The 27,562-nt window shown below is 54.1% G+C and overlaps 1 protein-coding gene across 4 annotated transcripts; it reads left to right on the forward strand.

Moving 5' to 3' along the window:
* Nucleotides 1-2,767: 2,767 nt before the first annotated feature.
* INAVA (innate immunity activator) lies at nt 2,768-27,256 on the forward strand. 4 transcript variants are annotated; one of them, XM_064360218.1, is made up of 12 exons: nt 5,635-5,685; nt 6,086-6,235; nt 7,156-7,214; nt 9,448-9,596; nt 10,343-10,467; nt 10,969-11,085; nt 11,802-12,024; nt 18,245-18,298; nt 19,123-19,333; nt 19,615-19,788; nt 22,315-23,008; nt 25,057-27,256. In XM_064360218.1, exons 4-12 carry the CDS (start codon nt 9,542-9,544, stop codon nt 25,147-25,149), a joined length of 1,746 nt encoding a protein of 581 aa, XP_064216288.1. In that variant the 5' UTR covers nt 5,635-5,685; nt 6,086-6,235; nt 7,156-7,214; nt 9,448-9,541; the 3' UTR covers nt 25,150-27,256. The 4 variants fall into 4 exon arrangements, with proteins under 4 accessions (XP_012314977.2, XP_064216286.1, XP_064216288.1 ...); XM_064360217.1 differs by lacking the exon at nt 7,156-7,214; XM_012459554.2 differs by lacking the exons at nt 5,635-5,685; nt 6,086-6,235; nt 7,156-7,214 and adding an exon at nt 2,768-2,938.
* Nucleotides 27,257-27,562: the final 306 nt, after the last annotated feature.

Genomic DNA, 27,562 nt, shown 5'->3' on the forward strand with positions numbered 1-27,562 from the left:
GCCTCCCAGGTTCAAGCAATTCTCCTACCTCAGCCTCCCGAGTAGCTGGGACTACAAGTGCCTACCACCACACCCGGCTAACTCTTGTATTTTTAGTAGGGACGGGGTTTCACCATATTGTCCAGGCTGGTCTCAAACTCCTGACCCTGTGATCCACCCGCCTCAGCCTCCCAAAGTGTTGGGATTACAGGCGTGAGCCACTGCGCCCAGCCTTTTAAATGTTTCTTGAAGGTGTTTTGTTGTTTTTGTTTGTGTGTGTGCATTTTTTTTTTAGATGAAATTAACATTGAAATCAATAGACTTCGAGTAAAGCAAATTACCCTCCAATCTGTGGAAGGCCTGGTTGCAACAAAGTCTGACCTCCCTGGAGCAAGAATGAATCCTGCCAGCAGGTTGCCTTCGAACTTGAACTCCAGCTCTTCCCTGGGTCTCCAGCCTGATAGTCTATCCTGCAGATTCTGGATGTACCCGCTTCCACAATCCCATGAGCCAGTTCCTTAAAATCAAACAATCTCTCTCTTTCGCTTTTCCTGTCTAGATACAGCTATCTATTTACCTGTCTATAATACACATCTGACTGGTTCTGTTTCTCAGAGAACACTGATTAATTCAAGTAGCTTCTCTTCAATTTCAATATAAAAATCTTAAATCCTCACCTAGCCCACAAGGCTCTTAGTCAACTTAACCCATATAATGCGTTTGTACAAATTAGAAAAAGCCATCCCCTCTAGGCAGATACAGCTCTGACCAAACACAGGGTGGGGTGGGTGGAGAACGTGAACCTTCGCTCTTGGTATGGTGCACAACCTGGACAACCACATGGAGCTGCCTTACTTTTGCTTGTTTGTTGTGTGTGTGTCTGTTTTTTTAATTGAGACAGAGTCTCGCTCTGTTGCTCAGGCTGGAGTGCAATGGAGTGATCTCAACTCACTGCAACCTCTGCTGCAGGGGTCCAGTTGATTACCGTGCCTTAGCCTTCCGAGCAGCTGGGACTACAGGCACCAGGCAACACCCGGCTATTTTTTTTTTTTTTTTGTATTTTTAGTAGAGACGGGTTTCGCCATGTTGACCAGGCCATTCTCCAACTCCTGACCTCAGGTGATCTGCCTGCCTTGGCCTCCTGAGGTGCTGGGATTACAAGTGTGAGCCACCTCGCTGGGTGTTTGTTGTGGGTTTTTTTTGTTTTTGTTTTTGTTTTTTTGTTTTTGAGATGGAGTCTTGCTCTGTTGCCAGGCTGGAGTGCAGTGGCGCAATCTCAGTTAGCTGCAACCTCTGCCTCCCGGGTTCAAGCGATTCTCCTGCCTCAGCCTCACGAGTAGCTGGGAACTACAGGTACTTGCCACCATGCCCAGCTAAATTTTGTATTTTTAGTAGAGACCGGGTGTCACCGTATTGGCCAGGCTGGTCTTGAATTCCTTACCTCATGATCCGCCTGCCTCAGCCTCTCAAAGTGCTGGGATTACAGGCGTGAGCCACCATGCACGGCCTGTTGCGTTTTTTTGAGACAGGGTCTTGCCCTGTCTCCTAGGCTGGAGAGCAGTCTGGGTATGTCAGCTCACTGCAACCTCCGCCTCCCTGTTCAAGTGATCTTCCCACCTCAGCTTCCCAAGTAGCTGAGACTACAGGTGTGTGCCACCACTCCTGGCCAATTTCTTCGATTTTTCGATAGAGACAGGTTTCACGATATTGCCCAGGCTGCTCTCCAACTCCTGACCTCAAGCAAGGCCTCCCAAAGCACTGGGACTACAGGTGTGAGCCTCTGCGCCTGGCTGCCTGCTTCTCCATGAGCCCCGGACTGCCGCAGTAGCCTCATCTCTCCTCCATGTGCTTTCCCTTTACCCCTTTGTCTTCCCAAACCCTAGCTCCGCTGCAGCTCCTAGAACCCTGTGTGCTCCCTTGCTGCTGTGCTTTAGTACACCTGTCACTGCTGCTGCGAGTTCCCCTCTTATCTTACGGTATTGCTTCCTCTGGCCAAGCTTTGCCGAGGCTCAGCCTGCGTCAGCCTCGTCTCCTGGCCCGGGGTCCTAGCCCTTACTCAGGTACTGTGCTGCTTCCTCACTCGTCTAGACTGGAGAATCCTCCAGTGAAGGGGCTTGAGCTTGGATCCATCGTGCCGGGCACTAGTAGGTGCTCAATAAATGTTTATTGAACAAGTGAATGAATGAATGGATGGGGACACAGCAGCTCGCAGCGGGCAGCAGGAGGCGCTCGCCGGGAGGGTGCCCCTTCCCTTTAGCCAGCCCGAGTTCAGCCAGCGGGCCCGGCGGGAGGAGTGGGCCGGGGCCGGGGCTGGGGAAGGGCGGCCAAGTCCGCGCCACCCGCATGCCGGGGCTCCGCGGCCCGCAGCGCCGCACAGCGAGGGGGAGGGCGCCTGCGGGGAGGAGCGGGTCGGGGGAGCGCCCTTCCTCGGGCTCCTTTCATTCTTCCACTCGGGGGTCTCCAGGAATGAAAACGCCCCAGCCAGGCCGGAGCGCGCGAATGAAAGGCGGCACTGGGACCGAGAGAGGAGCCTCGTCCCGCCTGGGCTGCGGAAACTGGAGGCGCCGGGGGTGTCCCGCCGCGCAGGCGTCCGAACGCGGGGGAAACGGGACAGCCTGTCCCCTCGAGCGGCTGCCCCCGCCGTTCGCGGACCTCTGAGGGCACCTCGTCACTCCCGCGCGCGGCCCCGCCCCGACTCTTGGATCTGACTCTCCAGTCCCTCCTTGCGTCTTCCCCTCTTTCCTCTGGGCCTTGGTACGCCCCAGGGGACAGATGTCTTGGGATCTTTAACATTTGGGATGCTGCAAATGCCGAAGTTAAATGAAATACCTCCGGGGAGGGCAGGCCGCGGGGAGGCTCGTGGGGAGGGACGATGGCCTGGACGGACAGGTCCTGAAGCTGCGAGGCTGGAGCGGAGGGAGCAGGGGCAGGCGGGCGGCGCCAGTGCTCCATGGGACAGGTAAGCGGGAAAACTTCGGGGCACCCAGCGCGGGTGAACTGGGGAGAGGGATCGGGCCCCTGAGCCCACGGTCTTCAGCCTCAGCGGAGGGCGCCCTACAGGGAATGGGGTAAGTTTATCAAGGGGGCGGGAATTCTGAGCTCCTACCAAAAATGCACGCTTCCAGTCCCTCCACCTTTCTCCTTCGACCTTCTTCGTGCCTGTGGATCTTCCTGGCCAGGTTCCGGGAAGCCAGAAAGCAGCCAAACAAAAGGAGCAAAGTCTCGGGCCAGGCTGGATGTGGAGGGCGCGGTGGGGGAGGGGAGCAGGGTGGACAGGACAAAGGGGCTTTTTAGAGAAAGCCTAGAGGTCTCATTTCAGGGCGCATTCCAGACTGGCTTGGAGTTGCCCTGTCCCAGCCCACTCCACCTTCGCTTAGTGGTGGCGAACACCTTTCCTAGTGGGCCGGGAGCAGAGGCCAGTAAGAAAACCGCGGAGGAACCATCTCCCACCCCCACTGCCTGGAGGGTCCCGGGCTATTTCACTCCTTCCTCTTCACTGTTGGCTCTAGCAGCTGGCCATCGATTCCTTAACTCATGAAGTAAGATTTTAGCGGGATCTGAGACTACTTTGCTGGGGGCTGTTGGGGATGTGAAGATGGTAGGACCAGGCCCTTGCTTTAAAGAACTTCCAATCTGGTTTTATCAGAAGATGCTAAAAGAAGGAACTTTTCAAAAATGGAAAGTGGATGGCTACAGCGCTGGGGAAGAGTTTTCTGATTTGGAACTTTTCCTTAGGAGATGAAAATGCTAAAGAGGTCCAGTTTATCTTCCCTGGGGAAGGGCTCTTGTCTGCAAAGATCAGATTCCAAGTACTGCAATGTTTTGCAAGGAAATACCACTTCCTCACCAACTGGTGGTCTGGACGGCGCTCTGGGGTTTGGGGCTGGGGCATCAGTCCCCTGACCCCCTGGCCTGGCTGGAGTGCGGGCTGTTTCAGACTCCCAGCTGGCCTCTGGAGTGCCCACTCCACCATCGGTATTTTGAGTTGAATGACATGGCTGTCAGAGAGTTCCAGGGATGGTTCCTGGGGTTCCTGGCAGGAGGGTGGGAGCAGAGGCCAGCTCCCTTCCAGACCTCAGATTCTGCAGTGTGAATTTGGGGGAGCAAGGCGTTTCTGAGATTTCCAAAGGATCCAGCAAACAGTGAGATTGAGCATCTGTATTAACCTCCTCTGAAGTCAGACGTGGTGGATTACCTGAGGGCAGGGATTCTTAACTGGGTTCAGGGGAGACATTAGGCGTCAGTAGATAGCATTCAGAGGGTTTGTAACCCAGGTGAGGAAAAAAAGGATATCTCTGTTTTTCACCCACCTTTAACAGATGTTAACATCACCTTTAGTTATTAATAAGACAACAAATCACAGTAGCATTGGCAGTACCTGTGACTTTGCCATTAATAGAAGTCACAGTTCAGTATCACATGGCAGTCGTGGCTATCTCGAAATATTTACACTCAGCCGTTGTATGAAATTACCCACTGCTAGATACTGCTTAATGTTAATATAGAAGCATATATATTGCTATATTTTTAGAACTGTATTTCATATAATTTATTTTTAAAGTGATCTTCTTAATTTTATGCGTTAAGAAATGCGAGCTATGAGCCTATTCTAGAAACTTCCACCAACCCCCACCTGGAGCTGGGGGTAGACAAGGTGGAGGAAGGGCCGCTTATACCCAGAGTCAACCCCTCTCTGTTTGACTTTCGAAGAAAGTGCCAAGCCTCGATGGGGAGGGACTGTGTGTCGCGGAGGACGGGGGGAAGGGCAGGGCTACAGGCTCTTTGGGATACCCAGAGAACAAGCTCCCCATGGGGTGAGGAGATGAGAATCTGTCCCCTGTTAGGGCCCCTCAGCCTCAGCCTGGGGAGAAAGTGAGGTGGTCAGCCTGGTGTACTCTGGGGCTAGCATTGTTTGGAAAGTGGGTGTGTACAGGAATGTGAAGGTGTGCTGGGTGTGTGTACAGGAGCAGTGGGGGATGCTGGCGGACTCCAGCCCCATGAGTTCTGCTCCACAGGAGATGCTTGCTGAAAGCAAACTTCCTCTGTCATCCCTGCGCTGGGGGTGGGGAGTGGGGCAGGGCTCTTTAGGGGCTGGGGGAGGGGAAGCAATCCAGACATATATTGAGGCACTGGAATCTGGGTGGGGGGAACGGTGGGAAGATCAGGGAGTGGGGTGAAAGGGAGGTGGTGGGGTGGGATTCAGACTTAAGGGGTGCAGCCTGTGTATTCCAGCATGTTGGGGACAGGTAACAGTCAGCTTTACCTCTGCTTTTCCCTATGAAATGGATTCCAGTTTTCCATTTACTTGGGGGTTGGTGGGATGGGAGACCTTGAGGCTTATTTTTTTGTAGGAAATAAGTTCCATTTTGGTCTCTGGGGCCTTGCGTTTCAGGGGTGGGCTTGGGGTCCGGGGTCACAGTGGACCTCCTGTGGAGTAGGGAACAGGACTTGGTCCCAGGTCAGTGCCTGTCATTGCCCCATGAACAAGCGTTGGTCGGGGATGGATGTAAATAATAAACAGGGAAGTGATGGCCTTGATACCCCCAGGGGAAAATGTCTGGGATAAAAAGAACAGCCTGATCCTCCCTTTCTAGGATTCTAGAGCTGCCTTCACTGAGGTTTTAAAATCCTCATTCGGGAGAGACAAAACCCAGGGCTTGGTCTCCACTTCCGTGTATGGAGAAGAGCAATGACCCATCCTTGTCAGTTCGTAAATTTCCTACTTGTTTTTTCCATGGACAGTGAACGTTTCACTCTTCTTTTGTGGGGCTTAACAGGCCTCGATTTTTGGAAAGAGAAACGGAGGTCAAAGGAAGGCAGGGAGAGCCAGGGTCAGGGCTGAAGGGTACTCAGGTACCTCACCGCTCAGAACATTGTACTAAGGTCTCTTGAGGCCACGAAGACATGACCCTTGTTTTCTTCTTCGGGGATCCCTCCATGGGATCCCCTTTTTCCCTGCTACCCTCCTGCCCCCCGGAAGTGCAGAGGCCCAGGAGCTGCCTGCCGGCACCAGTTGCACGGGATTAGTTCAGGGAAGGACTTGCTCACCTGCTCCTCCCCTCTGACTCAAGTCATAACAAGTAATCTGGTTCCCCTGGCCTGGCAGCCTGGGAGGGACGGCCAGCAGCCCTGTCGGTCGGAGGGAGCGCACAGGCCTGTGGCCCGGGAGACCCTGAGGTGACATGCGAGGCCCCTGCACCCCCTGACTGGGAGCACGGGCTGTTTCTGGAACTCCTGGACTAAAGCCCAGAAGCAGGTGAGGGCGGGGTAGGTGGAACGGGTCTTTGGGGCTGAGAGCAGGCTGGGCTAGGCATGCTGGAGCCCAGGCAGTGGCCATCACCCGCCTCTGACCCCTCACCACCTCCAGCTATGTCTGGGGTGTAGGGATGACAGAGGGGTGCTGGTGGGCTTGGACAGGAGCCTGTTCCTGTGGTTCCCCAGGCCTTAGTTTCCACCAGAGAGAGGGCAAGCGGAGATGAGCGGGGGGCAGGCGGGCCGGAGACCTGGCTTTGGGGGACACTTGGGATACAAGAGGATCCCCCATGGCCCTGCCTGAGGGAAGGCGCTCTGGAGTTTCCCTCCCTCCCTCTGTCCCCCTTCTGGTCTCCTCTGCCTTTTTCTGGAGACATTGTTCAGCCGGATGGGCTGCTTCTTAGGGCCCAGTACTGGGGCTTGAAGAGGCCCAGGAGGGATCCCTGTGTTGGGGAGGGGGTGGGGATGTCACCTGAACTGCCTTTATCTAAAAGCAATGCCTTAGACACCTAAGACTCACAGCCTCCTGGGTGGGGGTGGCGCCCTCGCCCTCGCCTGTGGCCTCGGGGAGGTTCCCTATAGCTGTGGAGGGTGACCTCGGCAGAGGCAGATGTGGGGGTCTGCTACGTGGCTGTGTGGGTTTCCTTCTTGGCCTGATGTGGTCCAAGAGGTCCAGATTCAGGCCAGGGTCCTGGAAAGGGCCTTAGACACTGCGCACAGGAGGAAAGGAAGCGCAGGGAGGCCCGGTGACTTCCCCAAGGGAGCACACACTGCAGCAGAACCGAGCCTTGAAACCACAACCCGGCTCTGGGCTTCCGATGCTGCTCTCTTTGCTCTACTTGGGGAGACAAGTCATCCCAGAGGGGACCCAGCATCAGCCTGGGACCACCGGGAATATCAGTGCCTCCCCTTTGACCCCGGCAGTGAGAGACTGGGCTGAGCTGGGAGAAGAAGAAGCTGGCAGAGACACGAGGCGAGCTAAGGTACCCCTCTGTCCCTGTAAGTCCCCGCTTCACTGCAACAGTCTCAGAACCCTGAGAAGCAGGGGCTGAGTTGGCCCAACTTTCCAAGGAAACTACTTAGTGGTTAATAATTAATTAGCAAGCGTGACTAATTAATGGCTTCCCCTCCCACATTGCTTCCTCCTCTTGTCCAAAGCAGACACACTCTGTGCTAGCTGAGACCACCTTGCTTCCTAGCTGTGGCTGCACGCTGCCCTTGGCTTCTGGGGAGGGTGGGAGGATGGCTAGGGTAGGTGGGAAGAGGGGTGAGCTGCCTGCATCTCTGTCTGTTCTTATCTCTAGGAGGGATAGAATTTGGGACAGATGGACAGTGCAGAGCTAACAGTCATTCTAAGTACCCTGGCAGGGTAGGGTCCCAGAATATATGGCCAATCTTTCTCTTTGGCATGTTTGCAAAGGCCTCCCATAAACATTAAAAAAAAACAAAAAACCAAACGTCTCCCATGCATTCTCTGGACTGCCTTGGTTAACTGAAATTCCGAAGTGCAAGGGACATGTTGCTTTCAGGGTTGTGTGTTCGATTGTTGCTGCCTGTGGTTGTTTATGTAGGTCTATAAAAGTTCTTGATTGTCCTGCTCTTTCCATCTTGATGGGTGAGAGGCATCTCGGGAGACCCAGGACACCGGCTGACAGCAGCCCCCTCTCTCTGTGGGCCTTGCTTTGTTACCAGCTTTCCCAAGGCCGACTTTTCTGTTGTGTTAACTGCCTGCAGAAGGGTGGAGCTCACCTCCCCCACCCTGCGGCCCCGCGCTCTGAGGAGGCAGGATAGGCTCCAGACAGAAACTCGGAAGGACTTTTGGACTCTTGCTCAATGGGCTGACTCAGTGAGGAGGTGGCTGGGCTCTCTTTCCAAGACCCGACCGCCTGCACGGGCCCCGCCCACCCCTGCCGCAGCTAGCTGCCAGGCCCCGTCCAGCTGGGACCCCAGTCTGGACTGTGGGTTGGTGAGGAGGGAGAGGGGGCGGGCACTGGTGTTATTTGGGTGACTGGTCCCCAGCAGAGCTGACACAATAGGATGCCACCTGTACCACCCAAGTGCTCTCCAGCCCGGAGCAGGCAGCGAAGCAGGTGATCTCCTTCCTGTCCCTGAGAAGCTTCTGCTGTAGTCCCTGCTTGCTCCCCACCTGTCAACTCCTGGAAACCCTGACGGACACAGCCCTGGGTCTCCCCTGGCTGCAGGGTGTAGGGGATCCAGGCTGATTCCCCTCGAAGGGTCTCCTAAGAGTAATTGGTGGCTTGAAAGTTGTTTGAGGGCTTTGGGACAGCTCTCCAGCATAGAGTGGCTCACGTGTCTACAGATGTGAAGTTCAGAGTCTGGGATGCCAATTCAGAGAGCAGGCATCCTGGGCTTTGGAGGCCCCAGAGCAGGCTCTTGGCCATGTGCCTTCCCAGTGCCCAGCTACTTCTTGAAGTGCCCTCGGCCACTGAGGCAGTAGGATATGCCTCACACCTCCTGGGTTCTTGGGTTGAGGATAGCTGTGCCCCATGACGATGATGATGTCTTCCCCTTCCTCTTTTCTTTTTTTTTTTTTCTTCTTTGGAGACAGGGTCTCTCTGCTCCCCAGGCTGGAGTGTGATGGCACGAACACAGCTCGCTGCATCTTTGACTTCTCCAGGCTCAGGCGATCCTCCTGCCTCAGCCTCCTGAGCAGCTGAGACTAAGGTGCACGCTGCCATGCCTGGCTAATTTTTATTTTTGTAGAGATGGGCTCTAAGTTGCCCAGGCTGGTCTTGAACTCCTGGGCTCAAGCAATCCTCCTGCCTTGGTCTCCAGAAACGCTGGGCTTACAGGCGTGAGCCAGCATCCTGGACCCCCTTCCTCCTTTCTTTGTCATCCCACCTCACTTTTTTGTCCCCTTTTTGTCCTCTCTCTGCTCTTTTCCTTCTTGCCCTTCTCCCCAGTCCAGCGGCTCTTGTGACGGCCACTGCCGTCGATCTCCTCGGGCCTAGAGGACTTTGGCCCAGAGGGGAGCTAGGCTGGGCCCCTGAGAGCCCACTGAGAACAGGGTTTGCTGGTGAGGCCACAGCTGCTTCTCTCAGGCAGCACCCCCAGTGCCAGAATCTCCCACCCTAGATGGTTCCTGAAGTGCAGCCCTCCCTTCCACTCTCCTGCTCTCAAGCATCTATTAAGCTTTCTGTAAGCGAGAGGGTTAATATCTGGCTTTTATGTTCTTGTCTTCTTTTCTCTTTAAAGCTGGGAAAACTCCAGGCTACCTACACATCCTGGCCCAGGCTGGTCACGGTGTCCCCCCTCCCTGCTCTGTGCCTTCTCCTCCCAGAAATCCACCATGGAGAGTAAGGATGAGGTCAGCGACACCGACAGCGGCATCATCCTGCAGTCTGGTGAGTGTTTGGGGAAATCCCCCTGCCCTGGTCCCTGGCCCTGACTCCTGAGTCCTGAGTCCCCAGGCGCTAGGGCTGGCGGGGCTGAGACTCCCAAGGGCTGAGAGGAAGGGGAGGGAGAGGCCTCTGCTGGGAGGAGGGGGAGGTTCTGGAAGGGCTGGAGCCTCAGGGACATGTGGACTTTTCCTCCCTGGAGAAAACTGGCCTGGAGTTTTGTTTCCATCTGGAAGAGGGATCTGCAGTGTTCCTTTAGCCAAGGTTGAGAAGTTGAAAAATCTCATCGGGGCAAGGTGAAGGTCTTGCCTCTCTGTTTGGCCAGACCTGTGGGCCTAGTCTGGCCTAGTCTTGACAGAGGACAAGAAAGAAGAGGCTTGTGTGTGTGTAAGAGAGAGGGGTAGTGGGGAGAGGGAGAGAGTGAGAGAGGAAGAAGAAGAAGAGGAGGAAGAAGAAGGGAGGAGTGGGGGAGACTGCATAGGCAGAACTCTGTTCCTTGCACGCCCTCCACTGTAGGTCACCTGGTGGGACAACCCTCCCTTCTAAGCTATAACATTTGTGCCTTTGTGCAGAGAAGAGATGTGGTGTTTTGTGGCTGCGATGCAGGCCACAGCAGCCAGCCTGTAATTTGTGGGCAGGCATGAGGGGTGTGTGTGTGTGTGTGTACATGTGTGTTCCCCTAGGGTGGTCAACAAGTACAGAGGAGGCTTCCACCCTCAGCCTCCCTGAGCATGTGCCCCCAACTCCTGCAGGCCCTGACAGCCCGGTCTCCCCAATGAAGGAGCTGACCCATGCAGTGCACAAGCAGCAGAGGGCCCTGGAGGCGAGGCTGGAGGCCTGCCTGGAGGAGTTGAGGAGACTCTGCCTGCGGGAGGCGGTAAGGCACCAGCCAGCACACACAAGCATGGGGTTCATCTGAGGACCTGTGGAGCCATGTTTGGGGATGCAGGGGCTGGGGAGAGGGACCCCCATTCTTGAGGGAATTCTGGATATCAGGCTGGGGGCTGGGACCCCAAGTCCCCATTACGCAGTGTTTGACCTCTCGCTGGACGGAGAAGAGTCAGACCAAGGTGGGGGCCCAGGCACAGAGGACAGAGGTCCTCAGGGGCTGCAGAGGGACTGCGTAGAATAAGTGCATGTGAGTGTTTTATCTGGGTCAGTGTAGCTTCTGATCACTTGGATCAGAAGGAGGTCTGAAGGGAAAGGGGAGGAGGTGCAGAGTAAGCCTTAAGATGGGAGAGACAGCGTGGATGGGATGGGATGGGCGGAGGGTGGTTGTACCAGGGCATCTGCGGAAGGCAGGCACATGCAGTGCGGGGGCCAGTGGCCAAGGCTGGGCAGGTGGAGGGGGCCTGGCTTGACTCTGCTTCCTCCCCAGGAGCTGACGGGCACCTTGCCGCCGGAGTATCCCCTCAAACCAGGGGAAAAAGCCCCCAAGGTTCGCCGCAGGATTGGAGCAGCTTACAAACTGGATGACTGGGCCTTGCACAGGGAGGTGAGGATCCTCGGGGGGCTGCCAGTACCCCTCCATCCCCAAGGTTGATCACTGAGGCGCGGCACCTCAGCCCGGTACGCTGGCAGGCTCCCTTCCACCCCCTCACACTCAATGAGGGTGCCTGGCTGCGTGTTGGCGAGGGGCACTGTGAATGTGTAGCCCAGATGGTCATGGAGAAGGGGCGCCACCATGGAACCGAGAGCTGGAAGCTCAAGGGAGGACACTGGGGTTTGGCCCTAGTGGGCAGAAGATCAGTTAAGAGCCCCAGCCACCAGCCCAGTGGGCAACAGCCTGCTCAGACAGGTTACTCTGGCCCCTAGGGCTGTCCTCCTTTCTCAGGAGGAGGTGGGGGCAGTCAGGCCCTGAGTGCCCTGCCCTGTGGCATCAATGGCAATAGTTTCCCATGGGCTGGCCTGCCCCACCCTTTGGGGTCAGGAGGGAAAGTGTCCCACTTGGGTTCCCAGCCTGCCCGGTTCAGCAGGCGGGCTGGTGGGTGGGTGCCCATGCCAGCTTTTCAGGCTGACAAGTTTGCTCTTCGGCTCCTCCCACCGCTCCACCCTCTGCTCCACGTCTGACCGTGGGTGCTGCTGTCTGCCTCTCTTCTGTCCTCTGGGCTTCGGGCTGGGACCCGGAGCCCTGTGTCAGGGCTGCTCTCTACCCTCTGGGCCGCCAAGCTCCCTGCCTCTCCCTAGCCTCACTCCTGCCCCCTCTCTCAGGACCCCCTAAGCAGCCTGGAGCGCCAGCTGGCCCTGCAGCTGCAGATCACGGAGGCAGCGCGTCGCCTGTGCCTGGAGGAGAACCTGAGCCGGCAGGCCCGGCGGCAGCGGAAGCACTCCATGCTGCAGGAGGAGAAGAAGCTGCAGGAGCTCCAGCGCTGCCTGGTCGAGCGGCGGCGCAACAGCGAGCCCCCTCCCGCCGCCGCGCTCCCCCTGGGCCGAGGTGAGCCGGCCGGCCCAAGGGCCTATGGGCCATGCCCCTTGAATGAGCTTTTGAGGGATGGTGGGCGCACAGCCCCGTGCCACCGCCTTTGCATTTGGCTCCAGCTGGGTAAAGCCGCTTCTTGGGTTTACCTCCACCCCATCCTGACTCTCTGTAACTTCAGCAAGGCTTCCCCATCCCATGAGGCCCTCTCCCGGTCTCCTTAGAAAACACGACTCTTTCCTTCCGCATCTTCCTCAAAATACGCTACCTTCAAAAGACTGCGTAGGCAGAGGTATTTCTCAGCTGACCCTGAGCTGAATCCAAGGTGTATTCAACTGGGTGGCCCAGGCCGGCCCCGCTGCCCTCCAGGCCCACAGGGCGATGGCTTGTCTGGGTGAGGGTAGTGTGGGGCTCATGTGAGCCTGAGACTCTGAGTTGATGCACAGTCCCCTGGCCTGAGTTAGACAGCAAAGGGGTTGACCATCGCTATGCGTTACTGATCCCTGAATTGTTTCAGAATGAAATCCAGCGGCACTGATGCCACACCCCACAGCCCCTTAAGTATCTACAACCACCCTGGTCAAGGGTGGGATCCTTCCACGTGTGTTCTCTGCCCTCCTGGTGTCTGTAGTTCAATCCTGAGCTCCTTGGCCCAGAGCCTGGTGGTCGTGGGGCACCTAGTGAGCTGTCGACACCCAGGGTCCGGCCACATCACCTCCGTGTGTCCAGCCCAGGTTAGCTTCCAGCAGGTGGTTCTGAGCCCGTAGGTGTGACTTTTCCTTTGTCCTGACCCAAGATCAGCCTATCAGATCAGGACTTGCAGCGCTCCATTTCAGGCTCCACCGCTGCAGGCCCATGACCTAGCCCTGCCCCCAGGTGTCTCACGTGAGGCTCAGACCTCCCTGGCTGCCTCGGAGGGAACCAGGAGGGAATGAGGCGTGGCCCTGCATCAGAATTGGACTCAGAGGTCTCGGCCCTGGCTTGGAGAGCAGCTGCTTTGCTCACATTCTCAAGCTTCCATCCCTGCACATCGTGTTAGCGTTTTGCGAAGACTACTCCTCAGCTGGGAACAGTCATGGGGAAGCTGGAAGGCCCTTGCTGGTCCCTGTGCCCTGTGGCCCATGCCTCGGGTAGGGAGTTATCTCAGCACAGGTCTCAGGAGTCCCTGCTCCCACCCATGGCCTCTAATTTAGGGTAGAAAGTGCGTGACCAGACACCACCCAGGTCACCTTCCGCAGCCAAGAGTAGGTGATAAAGGAGGAGATGCTTCCGTGCGACAGCTGACCAGTAAACTCAGAAGACAGTGGGGCTGACCCAGGAAAAATGGCCAGACTCCTGTCTGGTTCCAGTGGTTCTGGCCTGGCCACAGAAAAACACTCCCAGTCTCTGAGGCTCTAATGGAAGACAAGTTCTCCATCCTTACTCCACTCTCAACAGGGATCCCCAGACTTGACAGCAACCTTCAAAGGTAGCTGCTGATTTGAGCATGGAAGCCCCTAAGGGCCAACTCGCTCTGTGCTTGCGGGAGCGGTCAGGGTGGGGAGATATGCCAGTTGGTTGCAGTGCCTCCTGTTTCCCGCTCCAGCCTCACGCTGCTCAGCAGCCTCCCCTGCCCACCAGTGCTGCGGTTGCTGGGAGCTTCGCCCATGATGGGTGGAAGAGGCTTGTTACCCAGCTGCTGCCATTGTGATGCATAATGCTTCTCGTTGGGAGTTGGGAGCAAGCCAGGATTGGCCTGGGGCTCTGTGGGAGGCAGGAGGCTGAGGTTCTGAAACCTTGGGGCACTTAGCCCAGGTGAAGACAGGGCTGTGGAGAAGAGACACCTGGCGTAGCTGCTGACTTTCTCGCATCAGGCATCAAGACCCCGCTTGCCAAGTTCAGACCCTGGGATCTAAAGTCCTGTCGTGAGAGCACAGAAGGGGTCAGTTTTAGACGAGTAATTTCTGAGACCTCCTAGAAAGGAGGAAGTAAAGAGGGATTATTATTAGCTGAGGTGTTTTGAATTAAAAAGGGAAGGCCGGGTGTGGTGGCTCACACCTGTAATCCCAGCACTTTGGGAGGCCGAGGTGGGTGGATCACGAGATCAGAAGTTCAAGACCAGCCTGGCCAACATAGTGAAACCTGTCTCTACTAAAAATATAAAAATTAGCCAGCCATGGTGGTGCATGCCTGTAGTCCCAGCTACTTGGGGAGGCTGAGGCAGGAGAATTGCTTGAACCTGGGAGGTGGAGGTTGCAGTGAGCCAAGATCGCACCACTGCACTCAGCCTGGGCAACAGAGCGAGACTCCATCTCAAAAAAAAAAAAAAGGGGAGAAAAACAAACAAACCAAAAAAAATCCATGCTGCCCCCTTGGGCTCCATACAAGGGTTATTCAGTTTGGGACGGTAACTGTGCCAGGTGAGTCATCAGCCATACGCTGCAGTGGCAGGGAGCAGCCAGGTGTTGAGCTAATTTACTAGGGTGAACCCCTGAGGGCCACTCAGCACCCACCAGTCTAATGTAATAGGCTCTCTGGATGCATTTGCTGACCAACAACACCAGCCATTAGCAACACCCTTATAGCATTTTTTTTTTTTTTGAAATGGAGTCTCGCTCTGTCACCCAGGCTGGAGTGCAGTGGCACCATCTCAGCTCACTGTAACCTCCACCTACCAGGTTCAAGCGATTCTCCTGCCTCAGCCTCCTGAGGAGCTGGGACTGCAGATGCGTGCCACCACGCCCAGCCAGTCTCGAACTTCCTACCTCAAATGATCCGCCCGCCTCGGCCTCCCAAGTGGCGGGATTACAGATGTGAGCCACTGCACCTGGCCGGCCAGAGCATTTCTGAGATGAGGGAAATGTTCTGTATCTGTGCTGTCCAACGCAGTAGCCACTCGCTGCATGTGGCTACGGAGCGTTTGAACTGTGCCTGGTGTGACTGAGGAACTAACTTGATTTAATTTTAATGAAAATAGACACATGTGGCTAGTGGCAACTGTGCTGGACAGCACAGCCTTGGAGGAGGCTCAGCGTTTGTGAGTATAATCTCTATTGTTACCTCTGCCTAGGGTGCCCTGAGATGCTGCTGCGGGACAAGGGGACATTCAGCCAGGGCAGGGTTGGGACAGTGGCTGAGACAGTGAGCGGCTCTCAGAAACTGGAATTTTTTTTTAATTTAAGTTTTTTAGAGACAGGGTTTGTTCTGTTGCCCAGGCTAGAGTGCAGTGGTGTGCTCATACCTCACTGCAGCCTTGAACTCCTGGACTCAAGGGATCCTCCTTCCTCAGCCTCTCTAGTAGCTGGGACTACAGGCATGTGCTGCCACACCCAGCACATTAAAAAAAACACACACACACACAACTATTTTAGAGATGGGATCTTGCTGTATTGCCTAGGCTGGTCTCAAACCTCTGGTCTTAAGCAATCCTCCTGCTTCAGCCTCTGGAGTAGCTGGGATTACAGGTGTGCCTGGCCCAATAAAAATCTTTATTCCCAAGGTTTTTATAACAGATCAAAGGCAGGAGACCAGAATTCAATAAGAGGGTGCCTCTTTAATTGAACCCTAAAGCAATGGCTAGTTGTAAGCCAAGCAAAGCATGGGCTGTCTGGCTACTCAGGAGTCAGGCCCGGCTCCTGGCACCGTATGCGCTACAAATCTAAGACCTGCTCTGGGTAAAGTTTTTATTTCATTAAATTGCGGTGCAGGCTGGGAATGGTGGCTCAAGCCTGTAATCCCAGCACTTTGGGAGGCCAACCAAAAGGATCTCTTGAGCCCAGGAGTTTAAGACCTGCCTGGGTCGCACATAGGGAGACCCTGTCTCTACCAATAATTAAAATAAAAAGATTAGAGAGGCATGGTTGTGGGCACCTGTAGTCCCAGCTACTTAGGAGGCCGAGGCAGGAAATTGACTGAGCTCAGCAGGTAAAGGCTGCCATGAGCTGTGATTGGGTGCTGGACTCCAGCCTAGGCAACATGGTAGCACACCATCTTAAAAAAAAAGCTGGGGAGCAAAGGTTAACATAGTTTTCTGTAAAGAGCCAGATAGTACATATTCTAGGCTTTGTGGGCTGTTTGGTCTTTATCACAACTGTTCAACTCTGCTACTTCAGTGATAAACAGCCAGACATTACATAAAAAATTCAGAGCAGTGTTCCAATAGACCTTTATTTACAAAAGCAGCTATTGCACTGGATTTGGTCCCTGGGCCATAGTTTGCTAATCTCTGTTGTAAGGGATTTCAAAATGGTTGGAACTTTTTACTTTTCTTGAAACTTCCTGGGTAATGACCCATGCATCTGAGATGCAAGCTCACAGGGGAGAGCCCATAAAGGGTTGTGGTTAAGAGCAGACTCCAGTCAGATTGTCTGGGTGTGAATTCTGACTCAACCACCTTTGGTGAATGTAGAACCTAAACCATGTCACTCAACTCCTCTGAAACGTGGTTTCCTCAACTGTCACTTGTAGTTGATGATATCTACCTTACGTGGTTATGAGAATTACCTAAATGAATATATATAAAGTGCTGTACTTAGAAATATATTGGCACAGTAGAAATATTAGCAATTACTACTTTTTCCTCATCTTCCTTCTCAAACACAGTTGAAAATGTTTTGTGAGTTCCATCCAGGTCTCAGGTTTATTCTTAAGATCTTAAGGCTTGGCCAGGCGCGGTGGCTCACGCCTGTAATCCCAGCGCTTTGGGAGGCTGAGGCGAGTGGATCACCTGAGGTCAGGAGTTCAAGACCAGCCTGGCCAACATGGTGAAATCCCATCTCTACTAAAAATACAAAAATTAGCCAGGCATAGTGGTGGGTGCCCATAATCCCAGCTCCTTGGGAGGCTGAGGCAGGAGAATCCCTGAGTCCGGGAGGTGGAGGCTGCAGTGAGTAGAGATCGCACCACTGCACTCCAGCCTGGGCGACAGAGTGAGACTCCATCTCAAAACAAAACAAAATGAAAAGATCTGAAGGCTTAAGTTTGCTCAAGAACAATAGCAAAAATGAGTTCCCTCTGACTGCATAGGTAACAAGTGCTGCTGTATCACGCAGAAAAGTCACACTCCATTTCCTTCAGGTGACTTGCCATATTACCAAGAACCTTCCCTGGGGCCGGCTGGCCAGACCCTATCTTAAATTAAAATTCCTACTTTGTGTTGCTCTTGTTGGTAATGCAGGAGGTCTCAGATTAGAATCTTTGAATTGTATTTGTGATGTGAGATGATTATACGACAGTTGGAGTGAAATTCTTTTTTTTATTTGAGACAGGGTCTCACTCTGTTACCCAGGCTGCAGTGCAGTGACGTGATCATAGCTCACTGCAGCCTCGACCTCCCAGGCTCAAGTGATCCTCCCATCTCAGCTTCCTGAGTAGCTGAGACTAGAAGCACACACCATCATCCCTAGTGAATTTTTGTATTTTTTGTAGAGACCAGATGTCACCATGTTGCCCAGGCTGGTCTTGAACTCCTGGGCTCAAGTCATCCACTGCCTTGGCCTCCTAAAGTGCTGAGATTACAGGCTGAACCACCACGCCTGGCCATGAAATTCTTTTTATCCTATGGGCCTTCCAAAATGACCCTTTGTCTTCCCTTTCCACTGCCAGGAAGCCCTGCCAGAGGATGCCTTTTTTTTTTTTTTTTTTTTTTTTTTTTGACAGGTGGGAAAACTGAGGCCTAGAACATTGAAATGGTTTATTCAAGGTTGCATAGCTAATATGAGAGTCAGGATTAAAATCAGGTCTCCTATCTTCTAGCCTCTGACTTCTATTTTTTTCTACTTCTATGTAATATGTTTATAGCCAGGCCAGGCTCAGTGGCTCACACCTATAATCCTAGCACTTTGGGAGGCCAAGGTGAGATGATCACTTGAGCCCAGGAGTTCAAGACCAGCCTGGGTAAAACAGCAAGACCTCTTCTCTACAAAAAATAAAAGAATTTAGCTGGGCATAGTAGCATGCACCAGTGGTCTCAGCTACTTGGGAGGCTGAGGTAGGAGGATCCCTTGAGCCTGGGAGGTCAAGACTGCAGTGAGCCATGATCACACCACTGCACTCCAGCCTGAACAACAGGGTAAGACCCTGTCTCTAGAAAAAAAAGAAAATCACTCCCAGTGTGTATTTCGCACACAGTGGGTATTTCCTCATAACGGATGCTGTCCTGGGGGAGTGAGCGGGCCTGAGCGCTCAGTACTGCTCGTTACTCATATCTGTTTGTTCTTTTCTTCAATTCCTTCTCTTCTTTCCCCTTTGACTTTCCCAGAGCTCAGTGCCTCTGATGACAGCTCCCTGTCAGATGGGCTGCTCCTGGAGGAAGGTGAGAACGACATTTGGGGGACTGTTGTCAAGGCTAGACTCCTACTGCAAGACCATGGGGTTTGGGCAGAGTTTGCTGGTGAGGAATTTAAGTGGGAGTGAAGGCAAGGGCGCCAGGCTCAGGGTTTCCGCTTGGACCTCATGTCAATTTCCATGTGCCCCTGCACATGCTTAGTTGAAGATGGCAAATGTGCTGATCTTCTCCCATTCTGGAAGCTCATTATTTTTACAGGGAAAGGGAAGACGAACTCCAAGAGAGATGATGAACCCCAGATGTCCCTCCTTCACCCTGGGGTTTGATTTCAAGATGCACCAGTCAGAGCCAGAGAGCAATCTGTCCACAATCATTGCCCTTTTTGACAAGAAGGGAGCACTGCGGAAGCAAACACAAGTCTAAAGATTAAGAACCCTGTGTATAAACCCTGAGCATGCCAGGGTCAGGGTGCATCAAGAAGCTGTTACAGTCCTGCCCAGGGGAGTGCCCAAGCCAATAAGGAAATAGGCCGTATGGGCATGGCAGGAACAAGAAAAACAGATAAACAAAAGATAATTGCAGACATGATACCAGGAACAAAGGTTAGAAAGTGGAGCACTGTGAGCCCAAGAGAGTCAATCTGGGAGGCTTCTTGAAGGAGGAAGGCATAAAATAGGGCTGTGAGGGAAGGACTAAGTCCCAAAGGAAAAGAAAACATGTTTGAGCATCTAGGGCTGGAGCCATGGCCGGCCGTGGGAGGGAGAGCGCAGCATGGGCTGTGGTCTGTGAAGGTTCTTGTTGGGCCGGTTCCCCCAGCCTCTGCCCTTACCAGGTTTCTTTTACTCTTGCAGAGGAATCCCAAGTGCCAAAACCTCCTCCAGAGTCCCCAGCTCCACCTTCTCGGCCTCTCCCACCCCAAACCCTTGAGGGTCTGCAGCCAGCAGGACCTAAACCTGGGGGCCTGGAACGGGCTCCAGTCCAGAATAGCCCCTGGAAGGAGACCAGCCTGGACCACCCCTATGAGAAGCCGAGGAAGTCTTCTGAGCCCTGGAGCGAGTCCAGGTCAGGATGCTGGGGGGAAGGGAGAAGGGGACGGCTGGGAGTCGGAGGGGAGCTGTGCTGGGGATGGTCATGGGCTGGGCAGATGGAAGAGCAGAAAGGTGAAGGAGATAGCTCCTGCAGCTGTGTGATGGAGGGGTGCACCCCAGCAGTTCCCCAGGGGTGCTGGCAGTTTGCCACACTAACTTTGGGAGCCCCTTCCAATGTGTCCCCATTCTTTTGCAGCTCTTGAGCCCCTGAATGGAGGCATTCTTGCCACTGACCTGTCTCTAATCCCTTTGCAGCAGCCCGGCCACCACACCACAGGATGGGCCCAGCACTTCTAGCCTGTGGCTTCTGGAGCCTGCCTCCTATCACGTAGTTCCCATCCGTGGTGTTCCTGGCCAGTGGCAGGGTCGCACCAGTGCCCCAGCTACCCCCGAGATGCAGGGCAGGAGGGGCCAGTCGCAGTCTCTGAGGTAAGAGTCAGCTTCCCCAGAGAGATGGGGGACCTATCCGGAGCTTACAGTTGGAGGGTGGGAGCTCCTAGGACACAGGTGGGACAACCGTGAGTGACACATGGCTAGTGCCTTGCCTTCTCTTAGGATCTCTTCTTGGGGACGCCTCTTGACAGAGACTGCACTGCAACCTGCAAAGCCAAAGGCCATCCACGAAGCAAGTTATTTTCTTCCAAAGACCCTAGTTTTGTCTTTTTGCATAACTTGATTGACATGTTCTACCCTTACCATGTTTCTTGGTGCTGGTAGATTATTATTAGTCGCTGGCAATAGGCAATTCACTTCTTCAATTGACGTAGAGTGGCTTCTCATTATTTGTGGTAGTTGCATTCTATAAAATTGTTGCAAACCCTGAATTAGCAAATACTGAACCATTGCCCCTGGGGAAATAGAAGGTTCCTGTGAGCCTTCGCTCACAACATTTTCCATCAACTGATTAATATATAACCTTGTGTTATGTGAGTTTCTGCTTAAAGACATCTTACTTAATATGGATTGTTGATTCATTAACTCGTGGCCAACAGCACTGTAACTCATACCCAGATGAAGTTTACCTAGCAGACGTATTTTCTCCAAAAGGCACATCACGGCCTTTTCCCAATATGCCTTATGGAGAAACAGTAGACGGCACTTTAACACTGTATTTGTGGCCATTTTAAACAGCAGAATCACCAATCAAAGCAAAAAACATACACAGAGGCTGAGGCAGGAGAATCATTTGGACCAGGCAGGTGGAGGTTGCAGTGAGCCCAGATCGTGCCACTGCCATTGCACTCCAGCCTGGGCAACAAGAGTGAAACTCTGTCTCAAAAAAAAAAAAAAAAAATGCCTGGGTGTGGTGGGAGGCCGAGGCGGGCGGATCACGAGGTCAGGAGTTCGAGAACAGCCTGGTCAACATAGTGAAACCTTGTCTCTACTAAAAATACAAAAATTAGCTGGGCATGGTGGTGCATGCCTGTGACCCCAGCTACTCGGGAGGCTGAGGCAGGAGAATTGCTTGAACTTAGGAGGCAGAGGTTGCAGTGAGCTGAGATCGCACCATTGCACTCCAGCCTGGGTGACAGAGGAAGACTCATTTCAAAAATAATAACAACAATAATAAAATAAATAAATAAATGTTAACAATTAGGCCAATTGCAAATACTGAATCTGCAAATAATGAGAACTGACTGTATGTAATTTTCTCGAACTCCTGACCTCAGGTGATCCGCCTGCCTTGGACTCCCAAAGTGCTAGGACTACAGGCATGAGCCACCCGCCTGGTCTGACTGTATGTTATTTTCTAAGTCATCTGCTAGTTGGTAATAGTTTAAATGGCTTAGTGTTGACAGGCAGTATTGGACATACCATACGGGGGCTGGGGCACCATGAAGGCATTGCCGAATTCTCCGCCAGCTTAAATTTGCTGGTCAGGCAGCACTGAACTCGGTGCAGCCTGGGACAACTGCTCTCCAGTAAAGCAATGAATTTTTTTAATTTTTAATTTTTTTTTGAGACAAAGTCTTGCTCTGTCTTCCAGACTGGAGTACAGTGGTGTGATCTTGGCTCACTCCAACCTCCGCCTCTCAGATTCAAGCAATTCTCCTGCCTCAGCCTCTTGAGTAGCTAGGATTCCAGGCATGCACCACCACAAACCAATGGATTTTATATTTAATGTGCTCCCAGGGCAATTTTACAAACCATGCCTCTGTGCAAATTAGGAACAGGTGGACACAGCCCCATATGTGGGTGCATTGGCAGAGTGAAGTGGAGCCTGGATTTCAGCCCCTGCTGGTCCTGGGCTGCATGCACCTGCCCTAGACTGGTAGCTTTTACATGTTCAAGTCAGATACCTGACAGTGCCTACCGAACAGATGCTGTGGACGATATGCTACTGGACACGGTGTACCTAAGCTGAAAGTACTTAATGTAATACTTTAAAAAAAGTGCTTCATGGCTGGGTGTGGTGGCTCACGCCTGTAATCTCAGCACTTTGGGAGGCCTAGGCGGGCGGATCACGAGGATAGGAGATCAAGACCATCCTGGCCAACATAGTGAAACCCCGTCTCTACTAAATATACAAAAAGTTAGCTGGGCGTGGCAGTGCGCACCTGTAGCCCCAGCTACTTGGGAGACTGAGGCAGGAGAATTGCTTGAACCCGGGAGGTGGAGGCTGCAGTGAGCCGAGATCATGCCACTGCACTCCAGCCTGCTGATAGAGCGAGACTCAGTCTCAAAAAAAAAAAAAATGCTTCATGCCCTATTTGATGTAGCACACTTTATACAAATTACAAGCTTGTGAATGCATCAGGAACACATCTGCACACAGTGAGGGAGTGCATTGCACCCACACAGCCCAACAGAGGGATTGTTGGTTTGCTTTGGGAAGTTTGACCTAAGATCCTTGCATGAGGACCATGCTTGGACATTGAGGCAGAGCAGGACTCACCTGTTTTAACTCCACCCCTCAACCTCCCATGCTCAGAATGCCTCTCTTTCCCTCTTCAGGGTGGATTCATTCCGGGCGGGTCCGGAGGGCCGAGGGCGCAGCGCCTTTCCCCGCCGCCGCCCCACTCACTACACGGTGACAGTGCCAGATTCCTGCTTTCCCCCGACCAAGCCCCCGCTGCCCCATGCCCCACACGCTGCCTGCCACTCCTGCTCAGAAGACAGTGGCTCTGATGTCTCCAGCATCTCCCACCCCACCTCGCCCGGCGGCAGCAGCCCTGACATCTCCTTTCTGCAGCCTCTCTCCCCTCCCAAGACCCATCGTCACCGCGGGGCCTGGGGCCCGGCTGGCAGCAGAGAGCTGGCCGCCTACCACCCCAAGCTGCTGCTGCCCCCTGGCTATTTCCCGGCGGGGCGGTACGTGGTGGTGGCTGAGAGCCCCCTGCCGCCTGGCGAGTGGGAGCCGTTCCGTGCAGCCCCGGGCCCTGCCTACGAGGAGGACGGCGCTCCCCTGCGCTACCAGCGGCTGGTGCCCTCCCGCAGCCGCATCGTGCGGACGCCTTCCCTGAAGGACAGCCCAGCAGGTCGGGGGCTCAGCAAGGCCGCCGTGTCCGAGGAGCTCAAGTGGTGGCACGAGCGCGCACGCCTCCGGAGCACCCGCCCCCACTCACTGGACCGCCAAGGGGCTTTCCGGGTCAGGAGCCTGCCCCTGGGGAGAGAGGGCTTCGGGCGAGCCCTGGGACCCCGGACACAGGTATGGCTGCTCTGGAGGGACCCTGGGGCCAGGCAGGAGGGCTGTCTTGCTGGGGAGGGGCCGCAATTCTAGCAAGTCCAAGGGCAGGGAGGTATCAAAGCAGCAACCTAGTGGCCGGGTGATCCCCAGCTAGGAAGAACAGGCCAGAAAATCATTTCCTCCTGGCTTTGGAAGGCACTCTTGGCTTCCCTGAGGCACCTCCTAATTTTGCCGGCCGTGTCCAGCTCAAGAGCAAATACATTGGCGGAGATGATCCCCGAAGATAGCTGAGACTTCTTCCCTCCCTAAATGATGATCCACAAAGCAGACGAGCCTCTTCTTCTTCTTCTTTTTTTTTTTTTGAGACGGAGTTTCGCTCTTGTTGCCCAGGCTGGAGTGCAATGGCGCGATCTCAGCTCACTGAAACCTCCGCCTTCTGGGTTCAGGCAATTCTCCTGCCTCAGCCTCCTGAGTAGCTGGGATTACAGGCACGCACCACCATGCTCAGCTAATTTTTTATTTTGTATTTTAAGTAGAGACGGGGTTTCACCATGTTGACCAGGATGGTCTCGATCTCTTGACCTCGTGATCCACCCGCCTCGGCCTCCCAAAGTGCTGGGATTACAGGCGTGAGCCACCGTGCCCGGCTGAGCCTCTTCATAATCAAAAGTCCAATCCAAATCAGCCTCTCAAATGTCCATTTGAAGGTCTAGGACAAAGGGAGAGTAGGAAATGTGTTGCAGAAGCCAGACCCTGTGATTTTCTGTGCATCAGCATCCTCCCCAACACCCCTCCTCAGCACCAAGCCGAGAAGAAGGGTGGCATCAGAGTTAAGAGCACCGACCCTCGGTGGGGCGCAGCGGCTCATGTCTGTAATCCCAGCACTTTCGGAGGCTGAAGCGGGCAGATCACCTGTGGTCGGGAGTTCGAGATCAGCCTGCCCAACATGGCAAAACACCGTCTCTACTTACAATACAAAAAAATTAGCCGGGTGTGGTGGCAGGCGCCTGTAATCCCAGCTACTCAGGAGGCTGAGGCAGGAGAATCGCTTGAACCCAGGAGGTGAAGGTTGCAGTGAGCCAAGTTCGCACCACTGCACTCCAGCCTGGGCAACAAGGCATTTTTTTGAAACTATCTCAAAAAAAAAAAAAAAAAAAAAAAAAAAAAAAAGAGCACCGACCCTCAAGCTAGACCACCAGATTGAAATCCCAGTTCTGCCACTTACGGGCTGTATGACTGGGCAGGTTACTTAACCCCTTTGGACTTACTCTTTCCTCCCCTGTGAAATGGGAGTAGTAGAGTACCCGTCTCACAGGGCTGCCAAGAGGCAGAAGTGATTAGAGCAATGCATGGTAAGCACTAGATATGTGACATTATTCTCATCTGGGGCTGCAGAGGCCAGGGGGCAGGCTGGGGGTAGTGCAGAGGATAGAGCACTCTGATACTGGGTAGGGTGGCAGCCTAGGTTTCCTTGGTCCCTATTTCTTCATTCTGGAAGTGGGGAATCACACACAGGAATCCTTTCTTCATTCTTTCTCCCTGGTACGGAGGGCTCTGCAGGGGACGTGCTCCAGAAGTTACCAACAAGCTGCTTCTTTGAGACCCCAGGTTCCCAGCAGGCCCAGCTGCGTGTCCCTCCCCCACCCACGGTACTCTGGGCTGCAGCTGGCATCCTGGGCCTGGCAGCACCCTGGCCCCAGTCCCAGGCCTCGCCCTCTAGCTGACGTGATTTTCCCTTCCTGCACGCTTGGGCCTGTCCTTGGCTGGATAGACCCAGCCCATCCCAACCTGCCAGACAGGGAGGGTGATGAGAAGTGAGCGCAGGAAACGTGGGGAGGAGGAGGTCGGGGTGCCTGTCACACCCCAAAGGAACCTGGAGGAAAATGTGTAAAGGGGATCCCTGGAGGACAGAGCCTCCTGGGGAGGAAGGGGCTGAGTGCCAGGGCCTGCTGCTGCTGCTGCTGCTGGTCAGTGCCTCTAAGGGATAAGGATGGTGTAGCTGTGCCTACTGTCCCCGCTTTTCTGCCTGGTTCGTTTACCCACCTCCCCTTTCTTCCCGACCCTGGCAGGTGCCCACAGTGTGTGTGCTGCGGAGATCGCCTGACGGGGCCCCTGTGCAAGTCTTTGTACCTGAGAAAGGAGAGATCATCAGCCAGGTGTAACTCTGTGCCCCACGCTGGAAAAGACTGTTTCACGGAGGGGCTGGGCTGAGACCCCCACCCCTGAGTGCCTCTTCCAGCTCCCCAATCCCCATCGCAGGCCGATGACCTGGAGCTGAGACTTTTTATTTTGTTTTTTTTTACACGACTTTTTTCAGAAGCCCTGACCTAAGGATTTATATATGTGGATCGTCCTCAAGATCCCTGTGATATGATTATGCTTTATCCCCCAGAGTTTGGCCTACTGGACTTAAGGCCTTGCCTGTCTCACTGACAGCATCTGTCTCCTTAGGCAAGACAAGTGGCAGGGGACACGTGAAGCAGAGTGGGCCACCTTGGGAGTTCTTCAACGCTCTGTATTCTGGTTCTAAGAACTTCCCTGGAGAACTGCCCCGGCCCTCCTGTCTCAATGTTGCTGGAGGCTGGACATGGTACATACTCATGCACATGACTCTCCCCCATGTCTCAGGTCTGTGGGTGCCTGGGTCTGGGCTGGGGGAGAATCCCTTTCCCCTTTCTAATGTGCTCTGTGATGCACACCAAGTGGGAGGTCAAAGATCAGTATATCCTGGTGGTGTATTGTCTTGGTAGACCGTGCTATTTTCCTGACCCCGTAAATCCTCTTTAGGGACCCAGTCACTAGACCCTGTCTATGCCCTGTGGGCTCCCGGACTTCTGAGCTTTGAGTCGGTGGCATCACAGATTGTAGCCTCAGGGGTCCGGCTGGGGGCTGGCCCATACTTGTTGTTAGCGGACAGCAGCCACCCTTCGACAGCCACCTCTGGGCATCTCAAGGGCTTGCAGCCCCACTGCTCCTTCTAACATTTTATTTGTTTGTTTGTTTTTGAGATGGAGTGTCACTCTGTGGCCCAGGCTGGAGTGCAGTGGCAAGATTTTGGCTCACTGCAACCTCCGCCTCTGGGGTTCAAGAGATTCTCCTGTCTCAGCCTTCTGAGTAACTGGGATTACAGTCACGCGCCACCATGCCCTGCTAATTTTTGTGTTTTTAGTAGAGATGGGGTTTCATCATGTTGGCCAGGCTGGTCTCGAACTCTTCACCTCAAGTGATCCACTCACTTTGGCTTCTCGAAGTGCTATTACAGGCGTGGGCCACTGCACCTGGCCCTTCTAATATTTTTTCATCATAGTCCTAAACACCAGTTCTTTACAGGTGGTTTTGGAAAGGCACTACTTTTGTGGCATGTTCTGGTTGGGGAAGGGGGTCACAGTTCCCACTCCCCCCTCAGCTGTGGTTCTGCTCTGAGAAGGTGCTTATTTATACAAACATGGGCATACTCCCTCCCAAGCACTGACGAGATGCTGACTCTTCTTTGAGGGCATTCATTCATTGTCCCAGCTGCAGCAACGGGAGCAAGTCTGGAAGCTGCCTGTGCTAAGATTACCCAGCAGTCCCTGGGTTCTCATCCTAGGGCCTTCTTTGCTTCCAGGTCAGGGGTCCTGCTTCAGTGAGAAAGCAACTGAGTTGACGCTAGGAGGTGTAGGGAGAGCTGAATTCTGACTTCACCTGTGCAGAACTCTGCCCCATGTTACCTGGACTGGAATGGACTGTGAATACAGCAGAAAGCTCCAAGAACTCTTGCCTGACTGAGAAGAGGCACAGTTCTCCCTACTGGAAAGAAAACAGTGTAGCCGAGTGCACAAGGGTGCTGAGGGAAGACTCAGGATGGCCCATCAAGGAACATGGGGGAGGACGCGGGAGGTGAAGGGATGCACCTGGCATTTCTCTCCCTGTGCTCTTACCACATCAGCAGCCCCGCCCCCTTTTGGGCCGACCCTGCCCCCGAATGTGTGTGAGTGCCCTGCTTGGATGCTGTGCTCTTCCGGCTTGTCTCTGCGCCCCTTTCCCCAGGGCATGATGGTTTCCCTGGCCCCTCAGCGTCCTCACCACAGCCCAGAGCCCCTTGGTCTGAGCCAGGAGACTGCTGAGCCATGGGCCCCCATACTTGAGTGTCCTTTACATTAACTTATTGGTTCTGTATAATACCTGGTGCCATTGCCAAGTGGCTGTGTCCTCAGCTACAGGGCTGGAACTGTGTGGGGGTTAGTGCCAAATGCTTCAATAAAGTCTGTTGTGATTGGCTGAGATGAGGATGAGGGATTTTGTGTGTGTGTGTGCGGGGGGGGGGGAGCGTATGTGCCAACTTTCTTGAGCAGAGGCTGAGCCCAAACCCTTGGGCTGCCTGCCAAGGCGGCCGAGTTCCCTGGTTCCTCCAGCTGGTCTGGCCAGGTCCCTAGGGAGCTGGTGTCATGGGTGGGGTTGTAGAAGGAGGCTCTCAGATTCTCTGCTTCCGGGGCAGGGCGGAAGCCAGCACAAACCCTGTCAGAGCTCCTGACGGCCTCCTCTTCAGCCTGAGGAGCTGGCCTCTGGGAGTCACTTCCCCAAGAAGGACAGGGG

This window comes from Aotus nancymaae, unplaced genomic scaffold (assembly GCF_030222135.1).
Source record: "Aotus nancymaae isolate 86718 unplaced genomic scaffold, 86718_ANA_hifiasm-v0.15.2.pri h1tg000039l, whole genome shotgun sequence".
Classification (NCBI taxonomy): domain Eukaryota; kingdom Metazoa; phylum Chordata; class Mammalia; order Primates; family Aotidae; genus Aotus; species Aotus nancymaae.